Below are 19,350 nucleotides of genomic sequence, written 5' to 3'. Positions count from 1 at the left end.
TACTTACCTAAACGAACCCTGAAAAAAAATAAAAAAATATTATTTACTTACCTTTTATTTCTGATGTTTCAGCTGACTTCCGGGTTGTCCTCCCGTGGGAGTAGGCGTGGCTATCATCCTCGCAATGGTCCCTGGGAAATTTGTAAGCTATTTCCCAAGAATCCATGGGGGACAATGAAATTGCGAAATCTCGCAAGATTTCGTTAGGACGCCGGTCACGTGACGAGGGCGTGTACGAATTTGCCATTTTTAAAGTGGGCAGGCAGCTGTATCTGCCATTACCACTATTGCACACTGAGCATGTGCAAGATGGAGCGGAGCATGCTGGGAGCCAGACGTCATCATATACCAGGAAGTAAATGCCTGTGAGCTTCAGACGCCCACAGTTAAAATGGAAAACGCCAGAGCAGGTTTTTATAAGTCATCCTGAGGAAAAGATTTGTCGCGCCGGGGGTCAAATAAACGCCGGACGTGGATGCCAATCGAAGGTAGCACTCGCCCACCTGTGACACAGGTAAAAAAAAAAAAAAAGGAGCGGAATCCCGCTTTAAAGTGGGAGTCCACCGGGACTCCGCGTTTTTTTTTTTTTTTTTTTTTTTTTTTTTAAAAGCCAGCAGCTACAAATACTGCAGCTGCTGACTTTTAAAATAGTGACACTTACCTGTCCAGCGCGCCCGCGATGTCGGCACCCGAAGCCGATCTCTAGGTCGCCTGTCGGGTCCTGCCGCCGCCATCTTGGGTATGGGAATCAGGAAATGGAGCCTTTCGGCTTCATTTCCCGGTTCCCTACTGCGCATGCGCGAATCGCGCTGCGCAATAAGGACGCTCCCCGCTGCCTCTGGGATCTGTGTGTTTCCCAGCAGGCAGCGGGGCACTTGCGGGAAGGGGCGGGCACTTGCGGAAAGGGGCGTAAGTTACGCCCCTTTCCGCAGAGAGCTATCCTGGAAGTGGGTGCAGTTACCTGGATTATCCAGGTAACTGCACCCCCCTCCCCCCTGAAAGGTGCCGATTGTGGCACCGGAGGGGGGGAGGGTTCCGATGAGCGGAAGGTCCACTTTAGGGTGGACCTCCGCTTTAAGGAAAAGATCAGTAGTTCAACAGGAGTCTTGGAACTGGACACCTTTGACTACAGGGAAAAGGAGCGATCACTTTTAAAATCAGTGTTGCTGTGCAGGGCCTCTTCCTGTACAACCACTTCATTCACAGTGGTCTGCGAATGAATAACCTACAAGGCCCATCTGTACTGTGGCAGACTTGTAGTTATCAATAGAAAACGAGTAATCATGGCACTCGTAGTTTGACACTACCTTCAGCTGTGCAACTGAAAATCCGTACCAGAGAACTGGGAGGAAGAGTCTGCAGGAGCCTAGCATTGCACCTACCATCCAAGGGGCTCCTTTATATCAGCACCCAGATATAATCGTGGGGTGTGATCATGATTTTAGTGTGTGCCACACTTAACCAACTATATAATTCAAGAATCATCCAACCTTCCCCTGAACAAGAGCAGCTGAAGAGTGAGGTGGGGGGGGGGGTAAGGCTACAAATAAGGAAGAGGTCAAAAGTCCACAGGGAATTAACCCTGTAAGCAAGCACTTAAGCTTAACAGCCACACTCAATGGCCCGAGGAGATTAAAGCTAGATACCTGGAAATACATCTCTAGACCAGGTTTGCGGTTGATAGGACCTTTAGTGAATTTCTAGAATCCAGGAAATAGACTCCATGAAAGGCCTCCGGAACATTTCACGGAGGATGCCAGGAAAAGGAACCAAGGCTAGTGCCGTGAGCAGAGACTGATTCCTTTCAACCTTGTAGGTCAAGAAGTCCCTTAGGAGAGGGATAGGACTAAGAGTTAAGCACTGCAATGAATGCAACCTTTGGAGAGTCCAAGCTTGAGTAGGACAGCAATCCCAAAAGATAAGGATCCTACCAACATTAGGATTTGGAGGTTTGATTGAGTGGGGAACCCAAAATAAGCCTGGAAAGATACCAAATGGGGTGTAGTACCCATCAAGAAACCGTGAAGAGGGGCTAGAAGAGATGCTTAACTCAAGGGCCTAATGATATAGCCAATACCTTGGTAAAGACTCGGGGGGCTGATGCCAAACCAAAGGGAAGAGCCACAAACTGGTAGTGGGCTTCCCCAACTGCGAATCACAGAAACCTCTGATGCCGAAGGCATATGGGTATGTGCAGGTACGCATCCTGGATGTCCAAAGACGCCAGGGAGCTCCCTTGGAGTGCAGCAACTACTGAGCGAACCGATTCCATTCTGAACCCCTGTACTTTTAAAACGCAAGAGGGCTTTTAGGTCCAAGACTGTAGTCCCCAAGAAGGAAGGGGTACGTCCAGTTTGAGTAGAAACGTTCCAATTCCGGAACAGGTACTATCACCCCACGATTCAGCAGCTCTTACAGCCCCCAAGAACTCCTCCCGGCGAGCCTGGAGTACGGGTACGTTGGAGGGGAAGAATATGTATTGCGGCCAAGAGAGAAACTCCATATTGTAGCCAGAGGAAATCAGATCGCAGGCCCATTGGTCAGACAGCTGAGAGGTCCACCGGGCTGCAAACTCCTGAAGGCGACCCGCAACTCAGGTGGGAGGGTCGCCTTCGTGCAGTACCTTTGTGCTTACGGTTCTAGGGACGCTTTTGTCCTTCAGAAGTTGTCCTGTTGGGCTGGGGACGTTTGTCCAAAGCTCCGGGCGGACGAAAGCCGTTTGTGAGTGGAAAATGAGAGCCCTTGCCTACGGCGTGGCTCCTTAGCCTTCCTGGCCTGTGGGAGTAGTGTACTCTTACCACCTGTGGCATTTTTAATAATGTCATCCAAAGAGGTTCCAAAGAGCCGGTCACCAAGGAAGGGTAGATTCGTCAGGGCTTTCTTGGATGCCTGGTCAGCCGACCAGCATTTTTACGAAATCAGGTGCCTCAGCACCACTGCTGACACTGAAGCCCTGGATAACAGAGGGAGGGTATCCATGGCCGCGTCACAAATGTACTTAAAGTGGAGGGCCACCCTGAAAAACAAATACACTAAAATTTAGCAAAAAAAAAAAAATCAGGAGAAAAAAAAAAATATATATTAAACATTTTTTTTTTTCTTAACTTACCAGAAATGCCTGTTGCTAGGCATATCGTCCTAATCTGCCTCTTCCTCCTCCGCGGTGATCTTCGGTCTTCTCTCCTCCGTGCGGCATGTTCTGGGAACCGTGTGTCCCAAAACAGCGCGCCCCATTCACAAAGCGCTGCGCAACTCACGCATGTGCAGTAGGAAACGGGAAGTGAAGCTGCAAGGCTCCACTGCCTTTTTCCCTTCGTTGAAATGGCGGCGCCGGGACCCGAGAGCCGAGGGATGGGTCAGCTTTGGGCGGCCGACATCGCGGGTGCCCTGGACAGTTAAGTCTGCTTATTAAAAGTCAACAGCTACAGTGTTTGCAGCTGCTGACTTTTAAAAAAAATTTTTTTTAAAGCTGGCTCTCCTCTTTAAGGCCTGCACTAGTTGGTCTGCTAGTTCCACGCAGACAGGAGAAGCCGGTTCTCCCAATTCTAGGTGCAACAGTTTTGCCCACTCAGTGTCTGCGACACAAGTGCGGATGCCAGTACTGGTCGCATGGTTGACCCCACAACCGTAAACAAGGAACGAGCCACTGCCTCGGCCTTCCTGTCCGTGGGATCCTTAAATGCATGTGTCCCCTCTACTGGGATAGTGGTTACTTTGTTTAACCTGGATACTGGGGGGTCCATGACCGGAGGAGGAGACCACTTCTTGAGAAGGCTTTCCTCAAAGGGGTAACGTACCGCCATATATTTGGGGACCGAAAAAGTCTGTTGCGTTCGACCCCATTCCTTGTAAATGAACTTGTCAAAATAAGTCAGATACGACAACACCTTAGGTGAACAGGCTGGCTTACGGGACCCAAAAGGGACCGCTACATCAGCAGAGGGATCTGCTGGCTCCTGAATTTTCAGGGTATCACGCACAGCTGTGATAATGCGCCAACAAGCGCTTTATTGCGCACGGAGCCGGATGGGGACTCATCCTCACTGTCCGATCGGTCCTGGTCAGCGTCGTCTGAAACAGAGCAGGGGTCACGAGCCTCAGCAGGGCCCAAGTCTGCGTCAGAGCTCTCCCCGGAGGGCAGGGGCCGCTTTATAGCACCTTGCGCCCACGCACCACCTCCATCTTGGCAACAAACGAATTGAGGACCACCAACAAAGGGTCCAGGGGCACTGCACATTCCGCAGGCGAACCGGTTGCAACTGCCTGGATTTCGGGGGAAGTAACACCCCTATCTGCCACCTGAAGGGGACTTAGGACAGCAATGGTCCCACCCTCCTTACTGATGCTGGCTAAGGGGGCTCTTTCCTGCAGGACTCACCACCCTGACAGGTTCTGCTCTGTCCAGCAAGTAGCGCCCGTGTTCCGACAGCTCCCAGGTGTCATTCAAAGTTGCTGTTTATGGCGCTGAAACCGCTCTGCAATGTGCTCAGGCTCAAAGAAAATGGCCACCAAGTGTCCAGCATAAGGACATAAAGCGCTGGGAAATTGGCCGCCGGACTACAGGGACACATGCAGTCTCTAGAGAATGCTGAAAAACGTGCTCAGGCTTCGAGAAAATGGCCGCCGGACTACAGGGACACATGCTGTCTAGAGAATGCTGAAAAACTTCCTCAGGCGTCGAGAAAATGGCCACCGGGCGTCCAGTATAAAGGACAAACCCACAGGAAAAATGGCCACCGAGAAACAGGAGAACATGCTGTCCCTTGCCCATACCCAAGATGGCCACTGACACTGAAAAACCATGAGGTACAGTGACTGAAAATGGCGGTGATCAGCACTGCAGTGATCACAGGCACCTCCAGGGAAATAATAAAAAAAAAAAAAAAAAAAAAACACACATCACAGGACACAGACAGCCAGCGCAGTCCCCCCACAGGGGAGAGCCCCCCCCCCCGGAGAGCCCCTGTACAGACAGGCACACCGCTCAGCAACCACATGCAGCATCCCCCACGGGGGGGGGGGGGGGGGGGTGGGGGGGAAGGTAGGGAGAGAAGAGAGGGAGGCGAGGGACACCCGAATTGACCTCCCAGGGAATGCCCAGCCCCACCGAGGCAGGGAGAGCTGTACTTACCAGTCCTGAAGAGCTGGGAGACATTCCATCACAGACCCACTCTGCGATCAGTACTGAGTGGCTGCTGGCCAAGGCACACTGACGCAGACATCAGTAGCCCGGTCATATGTGCGCCCCGGAGCATTAAAGCTCACGACTACTTCTGGAGCTGAGGTATGTCCTGGCCGGTCTAGCACGTAGCTGCGACCTGCACACGCTCCCTGGCGAGGCTGGGGAGACTACAAGGATAAGGAGAACCAGCCTGTCACCCAGCCAGCTGTTGATGGTAGATCACAGGATCATTTATCTTGCGCAAAAAGCAAAGCTTCTGCAGAAAAATCCACGGACCGATGGTCCCATCAGGGTTCCTAGATCCTTCTTCACTAGGCAAAATAAAACAGAGGCTGCAGTAGCATGCTGAGGGGTTGTTACCTAAGGGACAGCCCCTTGGGCGGAACTAGAAAGTTCTAGTTTTATTATAACGTTCAAATGTAATGCCTAGTCCTCTCTTGAAGGTGGCATAACAACCCAATGGTCTAAAGAGAGAAGCTGTGTCAGTCGGAGAATATAAGAGAAAGGTAATTTTGAAGTGTGGCATCTACTCAGCATAACATCTTTCACATACAAAAAAAAAAAAAAAAAATATGGGCTAATTTTACGGTTACTTTTTTTTAATGCAGGAAACTGTTTTTATTGCCCAAAAAAATAAATAAAAAAAAACCATTGGAAAAATTGCTGCGCAAATACTGTGCAAGATTAAAAGTTACAACGACAGCCGTCTTATTCTATAGGGTCTCTGCTAAAAATAAAACAAAAAAGTTTTGGGGCTCTGTGTAATTTTCTAGCAAAAAAATAAATTGATAGAATTGGCCTGGGTGCAAGTGATTAAGTACTCACAATCACCAAAACAAGCAGGTACTGAAGTATTTGCCTGTCAATAACAAATACAAGTCAATATTAATAGCAACCCAGGAGTTAAACGGAAAATTCATAATTTATAACAATGAATAGAATTCATTAAGCATTCTCCTCACTCAAACTCAGAATGTCATATGACCACACAAGATTTGCTATATCAATGCAAAGTGCCTTCCCCATTCAGCACACAGCAGCTGCCTAACCTCTTTCAGCTGCTCATTGCTGCCCCAGGATGCAGATCGCTTGTGAGAGCTTTTCTTCTTTTCAGCATACTCCTCAGCCCAAGCACTTTCTGTCTGTTTGGCATAAAGAAAAAGGAAGTATATTCTGCATTACAATTACATATATATCATTTAATTAGGCCATGCATAGCAGAAGATTTAGTGAGGCATGATTTAATTGGTATGCTGAATACAAACGACTTGTGCAGCAGTGATTTGCAACATGTCACTTAATCAAAACATGAATTACAACAAATGAAATCATAGGCTTGATGCACATATTCGTGTAACTATTGTCTTTGATCAAGCCTCTAAAGCAAAATCTTGTACTTTGCTTTTGCAGGAGTGAAAAAACAGATTCACTTTATTCACCCTCTTCCCTGAAGTATTCAGCTACTGGGAGTAGAAAAAGCCACTGAACACAGAGCTTGGGCGTCGGGTCATAATATAATCTGTTTCTTTGCAATACATGTGCACAGGCTTCTAAAGAGAGTTTCCACCTTTGAAGTCAAAAATGGGAAATTGGGAACACAACATAGTAGCATTCACACAGCATACCAAAAAAAAAATATTTTTCTTTTACATTTCTTTGGAGCAGGTTTATACACTGGACTTTACAGGTAGTTGTATAGAATAGAATAGCTTGCAATGTGCAATTGGGGGACTTTTTCTCTCTCTCTTTTTTTTTTTTTTTTTTATTAAAATACAATGTAACCTCAGATGAGATTGTTAACCCTTTCTTTGGACAGTGTGCACATCTATTTTATAACGGATAATGAAGGTCTGCCAGCACAGCAAAAAGGAGGACAATTATGGTAAATACATTTCCAGCTCCTTTCTAAAAACAGTATTAAACCAAAAAATGTATTGCGTTGCAGCTTACCAATCAATCATTGGATGTGGTGGCTGCATTCATTTTCTTTTTTAGGCCCCTTTGGGCCAGTTCACACCACATGCAGTCCAGTGCGTTTTTTTTTCTGCATTAAAAAAAAAAAAACACATGGAAAGTAAGCTGTATGGTTTGCAATGGCATAACTCACACCAGTGCTTGCAGTTCCAGAAAAAAAAAAAAAAAAAAAAAAAAAACACATGCTGCATTTTTCCTGCACTGGAACACTGTAAAATGCATCAAACACGCACTGGAATGCATATGTCCTTAAGGTTAAGGGGGAAAAAAAAAAAGTGGTGGTGCACTGTACTGTATAAAAAGCATGTATGTAAGAAAGCATCTGGAAAGCATCCGGACTGCGTTTCTATGGTGTGAGCTTTATACCCGCCAACCTTTAGGTCACACACAAAAACAAACACCGGAAGGGGATCCATCCATCTTCCGTTTAGGTGGATCAGATCGGAGGGTAGTCAGGTGTAAAATGGACAACAGAGTCTGTTTACTTCCCATCACCCATATAGCAGAGCAGGATCTGTCTGTCCACTCAGAAGAAACTAAGACCCCTTTCACACCACATCGCCCATAGCTTCAGTGGTAAAACGCTGCTACTTTTAGCGGTGTTTTACTGCCGGATTTGCGGCGCATTTCAGCCGCTAGCGGGGCGCTTTTACCCCCGCTAGCGGCCGAGAAAGGGTTAAAACCTTTTTAACCCTTTGCCGGCGGTATTACACCGCTACCCCATTGATTTCAATGGGGAGCAACGGTGGAGGAGCGGTAAACACACCGCTCCAAAGAAGCTGCTGGCAGGACTTTTCCCTGACGTCCTGCCAGCGCACCGATGTAGTGTGAAAGCCCTCGGGCTTTCACACTACAGACAATGGTGCAACTTATTTAGGGCGGATTGCAGGCGCTATTTCTAACGCTATAGCGCCTGCAAAATGCCCTGGTGTGAAAGGGGTCTAATTGAACATAACTGTCATCCCCCCCCCACTCTGTTCCAATCAGAACTGAATCAAACCCATGTGACAGGGGCCCTAGGCTTTTTTTTTGTTTTTGTTTTTTTAACGGCTGTCACCTGGTGATCTGGCCAGTAACACATCTCTTGAATTAGAGAGCATCAGCTCTGGATGAAGCAGGACAGGGGGGTCACCTTTGGGCAGCGATAGATGCACTTGAAGATTTAAATACACAAAAAATTTGAAGCCAAACTCCAGCTACTTTAACCAATTACAGCAAGTTCCCCCCCTTTTGGGATAAATGTTTTGCATAAATAAAACGGATTATTGTAAGCACTCCTGCCAGTGTTAAATGGTCTGTTTCATCTCTGTAACCGATATATTGTGCTGAAGAGCTTGTTCTTTTGAAAAATAGACAGACATACTGGCTGGATCACTGGCCAAACGACCCTGATTGCTATAGGGTGGCCACGCAGGATCACTAATATAATTTTATATTATATTATATTATATTATATTATAATATATATATATATATATATATATATATATATATATATATATATATATATATATATATATATATATATATACCCTTTCATCGCCACTGAAGTGTTAAATCCTTCCCAGCCAGTGTCATTAGTACAGCGACAGTGCTTTTTTTTTTTTAGCACTGATCACTGTACTAATGTCACAAGTGTCAGATTTGTCTGCCACAATATCGCAGTCCTGCACTACAAGTCGCTGATCACCACCATTACTAGTATAAAAAATAAATATTCCAAATGTATATCAGCGTTTGTAGACGCTATAACTTTTACGCAAACCAATGAATATAAGCTTATTGGGATTTTTTTTTTTCCCCCAAAAATATTTAGCAGAATACATATTGGCCTAAATTGATGAAAGAGGAAAAATAAAAAAAAGTTTTCAATGTTTTTATTGGATGTTTTATAGCAGAAAGTAAAAACTAGTTTTCAAAACGCTCTTTTGTTTATAGCACAATACAGCGTCGCACGACCACACAATTGTCAGGTAAAGTAACGCAGTGCCATGTTGAAAAAAAAAAAAAATGGCCTGGTCAGGAAGGGGGCGGGGTAAATCTTCCATAGCTGAAGTGAAGTGGTTAAAAAGTAATTGAATGCAGCCCTAACATCAAAGAAAAAGGTAAGCTGCAATATCATCTTTTCTTTTGGGTTTAACCAGTTCCCGACCGGCGCACACCGATGTACATCAGTAGAATGGCACGGCACTTTTATTCATCTTATCCTCTGCTTCCACAGCAGATGGGCTCCCCCCCTCCCCATGCTCCTGCAGTGGATGTGTAACCCCCTATTTGTGGTTAATCAGAGGCACTTTAAATGATGGCAGGTGTGTATTGACTCCTATTTAAAGAGGAAGTAAACCCTGATGAGTTTACTTCCTCTTTCATTCCCTGCAAAGGTAAAGCATAATGGACTACTATGCATCGCATAGTAGTCCATTATGTGTCACTTACCTGACACAGGAGCCAGCGATGTCACCGCTGTCCCCTGTAGTCCGGCGCATCCATCTTCTCGGTGGGTCTTGCAGCTCCACCGCTGTCATTCGGCGATGACGTCACTCCCCGCGCCTGCGCACGGGAGCCACCATGCGCGTATGTGCCGTAGACAGCGGTGCCTGTCCTTCAGCAAATATCTCCTAAACCGTGTAGGTTTAGGAGATATTTCTTGGACCTATAAAGGTCAAAGTGTGTTGTAAGGGTTTACAACCACTTTAACATCAGTTTGAATACGATTGCTTAATTCTGAACACAGCTACATCCCCAGGAATAAGAGGGTGGCACACTTATGCAACCACATTTTATTTTTATTTTTTTTTATCTTTTGTTGTACAGTTTATTAGGTCACATTAAAGTTCTGAACTGATTTATCTTAATCTCATTTTTTTAACACACAGAAACCTGACATTTTGACAGTGGTGTGTGTAAAAAAAAATAATATTATATTATCTATATATCACCTTATTGGCAGCAGTTGTAGGATAGGTGTTTAGCGCTGACTATTTTTATACATTTGTTAGTTGTTTTTCCTTTTGGGATAAAGCGTTTGCATGACTACATAAAACGTTAAGTGGTTTGTATCATTCATGTAAACTGATACATTTTGCTGGAGAGCTTGTGCTGTGAAAAGCAGATTTGCTGGCTGGATTATCAGATGAAAATAGAAGAAAGAAATCTTAAGGGAAAACTAATGCAGCTATCACATATATTAATTAATTGGCAAGCTGCAATATAATAAAGGTTTGCTTTTAATACTGCTTTGACATTTTATAATGATGCACAAATATCTACTGGGGCCCCATTGACTGCAAAGACTATTTAATGTAAAGGGGGAAAAAAATGTACTGTTTAACCACTTGGGATCCGCGCTATTGCAAAATGACGGCAATAGCGCGGACCCACATTTTCGGGACTACGTCTATTGACGTAGTCCCGGTTACGAGCGGCCTGCGCGCCCCCTGAGGGGCGCGCGCGGCGCGCTCTGTGATCGGCGAGTCCGTGAGACTCGCCTGATCACCGATCCGTGTAAGGGGTCGATCCCGACCCCTTATCACGTGATCAGCTGTCAGCCAATGACAGCTGATCATGTGATAGAACGGAGCCGGTAATCGGCTAGTATTCCTCCTCGCGCTGACAGCGCGAGGAGAAAAAAAAAAAGCCGATCGCCGGCGGCCGTGTTCGGGACATCAGTCCCGATCACGGCCAGCAATTTAAAAGGACACCTGCCCCCTGCCAGTGCCCACCTGCCACCCGCAGTGCCATCCTGAAATAAAGTAAGTGCCCCCCTGTCAGTGCCACCCAGCAGTGCCCATAGTGCCCACAGTGCCACCCAGCAGTGCCCACAGTGCCACCCACAGTGCCACCCAGCAGTGCCACCCAGCAGTGCCACCCAGCAGTGCCACCCAAAATCTGCCTCAGGTGCTGCACCCCAGTGCCGCCCATCAGTGCCCAGCAGTGCCGCCCATCAGTGCCCAGCAGTGCCGCCCATCAGTGCCCAGCAGTGCCACCTATCAGAGCCACCTATCAGTGCCACCTATCAGTGCCCATCAGTCCCATCTATCTGTGGTACCTATCAGTGCCCATCCGTGCCACCCATCCGTGCCACTTATCCGTGCCACCCATCCGTGCCATCTTTGCCCATCAGTGCCGCCTTATCTGTGCCCATCGGTGCCGCCTTATCTGTGCCTATTAGTGCCGCCTTAACTATGCCTATCAGTGCCCACCAGTGCAGCCTATCAGTGCCCACCAATGCAGCCCATCAGTGCCCACCAATGCAGCCCATCAGTGCCCACCAATGCAGCCCATCAGTGCCCACCAATGCAGCCCATCAGTGCCCACCAATGCAGCCTATCAGTGCCGCCTAATCAGCGCACTTCAATGAAGGAGAAAAATGACCCGTTTGCAAAATTTTATAACAAACTATTAAAACATGATTTTTTTTTTTTGCATCTTTTTTTGTTTGTTTAGCAAAAAATAAAACTCTGAGCTGTAACTAAATACCACCAAAAGAAAGCTCTATTTGTGGGAAAAAAATGATAAAAATTTCATTTGGGTACAGTGTTGTATGACCGCGCAATTGTCACTCAAAGTGCATCAGCGCTGAAAGCTGAAAATTGGTCTGGGACTGAGGGGGGTTTAAGTGCCCAGTAAGCAAGTGGTTAAGGGATGTCAATTTTCATGAAGTCTGCTCTGTGATTCAAAAAAATGCAGCCTGTATTCTGGCAAGGAGCGGGTAGAATAGTGATTGCATCATATCCTCTTCTCTGTAAACTGTAATCAGACCTCTTTTCCCATGAAACCTTGGGATGGGAGTGGATGTGAAAGGTACACTAGGCTTGTACATGTAAATATGAACTCGCCCACTTCAACATAAAATCACACCTCTCATCCTGCAGCCAGCAAACCATACTGCCCAGTAACACATGGTATGATAAGTTGCAGCTTTATAAATGCAAACCAGTGCAACATGTCAGGGACCATCATGTCCGTCAGTGTAGTGCGGGTATTATGATCAGAAATCAATTGTAGGACACTGCAGGGATCTTGGGCTGTGTCAGGTATTGTACAAGAGAACACCGATCGCTGATGTCCTGCTTGTAGGAGGAGGACATCAGCAATCGGTGTTCTCATATACAATACCTGACACAGCCCGAGATCCCTGCAGTGTCATACAAGCAATTTGTGATAATAATTCCCGCTGTACACAGAGATAGCAGACGGTGGGGTTGGCAGGGGTGGATTTCTGGCAGCAGGAGGAGGAGAGAGAGGGGAGAAGGAGGAGGACAGCTCCTCCATGGGCGGCATAGACTGGGGGGCGGCATAGACTGGGGGCCGGAGAGACCCCCTCTGCCCACTACATGTCGTCTTCCTCCTCCCTGCTAGAACTAAAAGGGGGTGTGTCAAACCACTGGCTGAGGAAGCAGGAAGTCACCAAGCAATGACAGTTTTTCAACAAGGTCAGCAGCTTATTGTAGAACTACTACAGAGCTCAGAATAACATGGGTAAGATACATGGTGAAGGCAGGAGATCAGCAACAAGGACATGGAAAAAAAAAATGTGCCCAGAGTTCTGCTTTAACCTTTGTAGTGCAGACATTTTTAGGATTCCTGGAGGTTTGTGTTTTCCAGCTTTAACACTTAATTTCTTATGCAGCTGACAAAAGTGTCAGTATAGCCTTTGTTCAGATCTGCAGTTGCTATGGTACTACACACCTGAGCTGACATAAGCACATTTGCAACTGTGAGTTATCACCAGAGGCATACTTTTGAACATAGCATACACTGTGCATGAGGCTAGTTAGTAGGCAGAATGTATTAAAAAAAAAATACTCCAAAGATACTCCAGAAAACAATTATTGTTCTACTCAGTTTTCATATTAACTGAACATTTCTAACCTGAGCTTTTTTGGGGAACAGTTAAAACTTAAGGGTCCGTTCACACAGGGGCAACTCCGATCCGACTTCAGGTCGCCCCTAGTCGCCTCAGGTCGGACAACATTTAAAAAGCAATGTAAGTGAATGAGAGCCGTCTTAATGCACACTACTGAAGTCGCTCCGACTTCAGAAAAGGTTCCTGTACTACTTGAATCCGACTTGTAGGCGACCGGTACCCATTGATTTCAATGGAGGTCGCCTCCAAGTCGGATCTCCGTTTATACGGAGGCGACTGACAGAATTATCAGCTCTCAAGAGGGCACTCCACGCCAAATTTATGAAAAAAAATTGGCGTGGGTTCCCCCTCCGAGAGCATACCAGGCCCTTAGGTCTGATATGAATTCCAAGGGGAACTCCCTACGCCGAAAAAACGGCATGGGGGGTCCCCCCCAGATTCATTCCAGACCCTTACTCGAGCACACTACCCGGCCGGCCAGGAAAGGGGGACGAGCGGTGGCCCGGTCTTCTTCCTCAACGCTCTCTCCGGCCGGAATGCCAGGGACGCCCTCCGCTGCCACTTATATAGGGACAATGGGGCGGTGTCACATGGCTTTATGTCACATGGGTTGGTCACATGGTGACCCCGCCCCCTTACGATGTCATAGTCCCCATGTGACATCAACCCATGTGACCAACCCATGTGACATAAAGCCATGTGACACCGCCCCATTGTCCCTATATAAGTGGCAGCGGAGCGCGTCCCTGGCATTCCGGCCGGAGAGAGCAACGAGGCAACATCTCTTGGAGAAGAAGAACGGAAGGCGGCGGCGACAGAAGACCGGGCCACCGCCTGTAAAAGAGCTATAAGAAGGCGCGGTGGCCCGGCAGAAGAACCGAAGAGGGGGACAAGACCCCCGAAGTCAGGAGAAGAGGCCGGCGGCGAGGAAGAAAGCCGGACTCCTCCGCTAGCAAAAGAGCTACAAGAAGATAGCGGAGGAGTCTGGCGAGAAGACCCCCTTAGACGGAAGACCCCGGAGCTGTGCAATAAAATATTTTAACCCTGTGTTGTGTTTTTTTGGTACTTTTATTTTACAGGTGAATGGGTAGGGGTACATTGTACCCCATACTCATTCACATAGGGTGGGGGGCCGGTATCCGGGGGCCCCCTTATTAAAGGGGGCTCCCGGATTCCGATAAGCCCCCCGCCCGCAGACCCCGACAACCAACGGACAGGGTTGTCGGGAAGAGGCCCTTGTCCTCATCAACATGGGGACAAGGTGCTTTGGGGTGGGGGGGCCGCGCGGCCCCCCCTTCCCCAAGGCACCCCCCATCCCCTTTCCTGGCCGGCCGGGTAGCGTGCTCGGATAAGGGTCTGGTATGAATCTGGGGGGGAACCCATGCCAAATTTTTTTCGGCGTAGGGAGTTCCCCTTGGAATCCATACCAGACCTAAGGGCCTGGTATGCTCTCAGAGGGGGAACCCATGCCAAATTTTTTTCATAATTTGGCGTGGAGTTCCCTCTTGAGAGCTCATTCTCTGATTGGCCGCGGCAAAAGTCGCCTGGCCTGGGGCGACTTAAAGTCGTGTTGTAAGTCGTGTTCAGGTCGTGTCCAAGTTGCGTCCAAGTTGCCTCCAAAAGTCGTGTTGAAAGTCGTGTTGCCCCTGTGTGAACGGACCCTAAAAAGAGAAACAGTTACAAATGCACTTAGGCTGGATAATGAGTGATAAATTATCATACGTATGCAGCCATTGACACCTTTAATGCATAAAAGGATTACCTGAGTAGACTTGTCACACATACATGGAGCAGCCTGCCCGTGTTCCCTAGGCCACTGACCAGAGAGGTAAGGCGCAGCAAGAGTATCAAGTGATGATGTACGCCGAATTAAGCTGGAAGGACTTGTTGAAGGTGGTTGCAGCTTATTGCCTGAACAAACAAAATATTGTAAATAGGTTTTAACTTTTTTAAATGCACAATAAACATGTTTAATACAATAAAACCTGAGAATAAAGGTCAACAACCATCTTCTTTCTAACCACACTTATGAAAAGTATATGCCTTGTTTGAAGAAAAAGGCCCACTACCAGTTTATTAAATCTAGATATAGATTTTATTGCATAGCTAAACCTGGTCCAGCTTGGACCTATGCAAGTACGGATATGCTATACCCAAGGGATTGTTGCAAAGTGGAGACTCATTTGTAGTATTTGCTGCTACTATAGTAATTATTGCTGTCTTCACTGAACGCATTGCAGTCATTAAGAAAAATCCAGGGTGTTCTGTGAATGGCTCCCATGCTGAGCGAAAGACCTCTGTGGTTACTATGCAGTAAGGCAGCTGTTCAGCATGGAACCCAAAGACAACAGCAATCACTGTAATCGCAGCAAAGACTACAACAATGCTCCACTTCTATATGTATGGCATATGCATACTTACATTGGTTCAAGCCGCATCAAAATCTATACCTGCAAGTCAGCGTAAAGTATTTTTCACACATTTGTTAAAATGTCCCTTTGTAGCTCACAAATTTCGTAGAGAATCACAAAGAAATATACAGTCTCTAAACAAAAACAGAGGACCTGCATAATAAAACAGCATTTTAGTAATATATTATGTCAATATTTGCACAGGTGTTTTATTTACTTTTTCAGCAAAAACACAGTAAAATTTGCGACTCCACTGTCCTCAATTTCTGCTGTAAAAACAGAAAAGTGAGGGAAGTGAAGCTGGAGCAGTTTTGGGGTGTGCATGCACAGAGTATGAGTTTGGCATCTCCCAAGATGAACGAACCCCGACTCGCCCCCCCCCCCCCCCCCATGTGTGGAATTAATGTCCTCTTGGCCTGCTGAGGAGCAGTACTCAAAAGCATTTAGAACAATTACAGAGCTGGAGTAGAGGTAGGTATATAAAATTCCGCTTTAAGACCCCTTTCACAATGGGACGCTTTGCAGGCACTACATCGCTAAAAATGGCGCCCTGAAAGAGCCGCTGCTGTCTCTCCAGTGTGAAAGCCCACGAGTGCTTTCACACTGGAATATATAAATTAATAAAAATGCGGCGCTACCAAAAAAAATGCTAAATTAAATCAGTGTATAATGATCTCAAAATAAATGTGAATCAAATATTGTCCACTAAATATAAATACAATAGGAAATGAATCAATTTCAAAAATTCCAAAAAATATACGTGTATGCAATAAATGTGCAAAAATAGTGAATAAAAGTCAGTGGAGAAATATTCAGACACCTAGACAATCCACATAGACAATCCAAATGCAAACAAACATAATAGAATATCCATATGAAAAATATAAAAATATAAAAAAACAATAGTGAAATATCGTGAAAAAATAAATATTTAAACATTCGATATACACACGTGGTAGTCCATAATTAAAGTGCATTAATGACTGATGCCATTGCAAAATTAATAAATAAAGTTCATGCAAAAAATGTGAAAAGGCGATTCCCACAAGTGACAAATCACTGCAAACTTCAGTGCTTAATGGGTGCACCACCTATTTCCCCCAGCCTCTCACCTCCAATATCTGGTATACAGGCACTGTGTAAAGGGGTAACTGCTGGCTTCTCTTTCGTTCACACTGCTTCACCGCTGATTAAATATATATTATAGGGAAGGAATTCGGTGTCGGACCCATCACTTCCGGTTTACGGCCGAAACCGGAAGTCCGCGTCTGCTGCATACTCTGCTGTTATTTTAAATGTAAGTGTGGATTTTACTGTTGTTTTCAATAAAATAGCGAAGTTACTACACATGAGAGCCCTCTGTGTTTTTCCACTCTTTATGACCTGGATATCCTGGAGCTATTGGGAGGGCATGTAATATATATCCTCACAGTGAAAATTTAATCAGCGGTGAAGCAGTGTGAACGAAAGAGAAGCCAGCAGTTACCCCTTTACACAGTGCCTGTATACCAGATATTGGAGGTGAGAGGCTGGGGGAAATAGGTGGTGCACCCATTAAGCACTGAAGTTTGCAGTGATTTGTCACTTGTGGGAATCGCCTTTTCACATTTTTTGCATGAACTTTATTTATTAATTTTGCAATGGCATCAGTCATTAATGCACTTTAATTATGGACTACCACGTGTGTATATCGAATGTTTAAATATTTATTTTTTCACGATATTTCACTATTGTTTTTTTATATTTTTATATTTTTCATATGGATATTCTATTATGTTTGTTTGCATTTGGATTGTCTATGTGGATTGTCTAGGTGTCTGAATATTTCTCCACTGACTTTTATTCACTATTTTTGCACATTTATTGCATACACGTATATTTTTTGGAATTTTTGAAATTGATTCATTTCCTATTGTATTTATATTTAGTGGACAATATTTGATTCACATTTATTTTGAGATCATTATACACTGATTTAATTTAGCATTTTTTTTGGTAGCGCCGCATTTTTATTAATTTATATATTTAATTTTGGTGCAGAGAACACTTTTTTATGCTGGCTGCTTCCTAGATACATTATTTCTTTTCTGTAGGATATCTTAGGTGGAGCGCACTAGTTTTTTTCCTTTTACATTTTCACACTGGAATGGTGCTCTGGCAGGATGCAAAAAAAAAGAAAAAAAAAAAAAAAAAAAGGGTCCTGCTAGCATCTTTGGAGTGGTGTATACACCGCTCCTGCCCACTGAAATCAGCGGCTATACCGCCGCTGCCCCATTGGTTTCCTCTGTAGCAGCACTTTGCGGTGGCTTTTAACCCTTTCTCGGGCGCTACCGGTAGTTAGAACCACCCTGCTATTGGCCGAATAGTGCCGCTAAAATGTTGGTAAAGCGGCGCTAAAAATAGCGCCAATTTACCGCTGACACCGGCAGTGTGAAAGGGGTCTAAGTGTTTGTGGATTTTTTTTTACATTTTTTAAATTGCTTTTAAAGCATCATTTGCACTTAAAGTGAACTGGTGGCCAGATTATGAATACTAAGCATTTACAAATTCTGAACAAGCAGTAAAATCAAGCCATCGTCATCTCTGCCTCTATAAGCATTGTGAAGAAATTACATTTTCAAAAACTCACTGTACAGCCACTCCCTGGTATTTACGGTGTGTCAGACATACTAGAATTATGTACTGCCTTTCCATGGAAACAGTGCTAGTCCTCAGCATGCCCCCTACAACACATTCATGCTCCTGAGGCCACAATGTCCATAGCAGACACTTTGTCCTCAGTTCAGAGCTGCAATACTGGACAGTATTACTCCTTGCCTGGCCACTGTTCCCATCACTCAGACAGCCACAGTGGCTGAAGAGCTGAGCTGTTTGGGAAGCAGAGCCTGATGGGAATGCCAAAAGACTAGCTCATCATCAGGACTGCCTCCCTTGTGACAGCGGACAGGGAAATTTACCTGTTATGGGTCAACAATTCTCTGATCTGGTCTCAACTGTGCCAATGTCATGTCACCCTTTAGCACAGGGTTGTGATGGAGACTACATGAACCTTGCTATAACATTATGCAGGTATGGTCCACTAATGTCACCATCAGGAAAACACAATACAGCCATCTCTGGACTGCATGCAAATAGACAGTAACCGAATCCAAGGGATTAGCAGCACCATGTTCTATAGCTAGCCAAATGTCAATTTCATTTAAACCAAAAAATCCTCCCTTGTGGTGGATCTGCACCTGCACTGCATGGGTTAACTGCTCAGTTACATCTAGGAAGATTGAAAAGCAGTTTTTATGTACCATATCCTCCGCAAACCCATGCTCCAGCAGTCGACTGTTCCATCAGTCTCAATGATGTCAGAGGACCTTAGACTGCCAGCACATAGGGGAGATGAGGCTACGTGGACAGCTCAAGCAGTGGGCAGGAAAGCCTGTGGAAGTGGAGTAACAGATTAATATAACAGCTTTACAAAGTATCCTAGATCTAAATAACTAAGGCTTCATGTACACGGGACATTTTAAAACCTCTCCTGAACAATTTAACTTGACAGATAGTAACAGATGTTTAAAAAACGTCCGCTTTTGGGTTTTTTTGCATTGCAAATGAAGCAGGGCTAAACATGAGTTACTGCGTTTACACACACACACAAGCTGTTAAAAAGGAATTTGGCGTTTCAAATATCTGAACATCCGCCCTGAAGGCATTTTTTTTGCTTTCCAAAAAATGCTTCTAAACTCAACTGTCTAGTCGAGGAAAATGACATCTGTGATCAACTGCTCTATTGTGATTACCCATTGGTGATAATTCATGTACCGCTACAGTTTTTATATGATGATTGTTCTATGGGCATCAATAAAATAATCTGTAAATTTTTGTTATTTTCAATCGTATTGTTTTTTACTGTACCGTGATAG

General features: G+C 45.5%; 1 protein-coding gene across 2 annotated transcripts in view; it reads right to left on the bottom strand.

The window, feature by feature from the left end:
- Positions 1 to 19,350, bottom strand: part of FAM117B (family with sequence similarity 117 member B) — a 124,228-nt gene that overhangs the window by 59,886 nt on the left and 44,992 nt on the right. For both annotated transcript variants that reach the window (XM_077448609.1, XM_077448610.1), the window contains exons 2-3: positions 14,788 to 14,936; positions 6,232 to 6,324 (exon numbers count right to left, since the gene is read on the bottom strand). In XM_077448609.1, coding sequence (XP_077304735.1) covers positions 6,232 to 6,324; positions 14,788 to 14,936 — 242 coding nt within the window. The remainder of the gene's footprint in view (positions 1 to 6,231; positions 6,325 to 14,787; positions 14,937 to 19,350) is intronic.

The sequence above is a fragment of the Lithobates pipiens genome, unplaced genomic scaffold (assembly GCF_037356315.1).
Source record: "Lithobates pipiens isolate NorthernLeopardFrog02 unplaced genomic scaffold, aLitPip1_a1.2 Scaffold_22, whole genome shotgun sequence".
Classification (NCBI taxonomy): Eukaryota; Metazoa; Chordata; class Amphibia; order Anura; family Ranidae; genus Lithobates; species Lithobates pipiens.
This window is presented reverse-complemented; position numbering and strand designations above follow the sequence as displayed.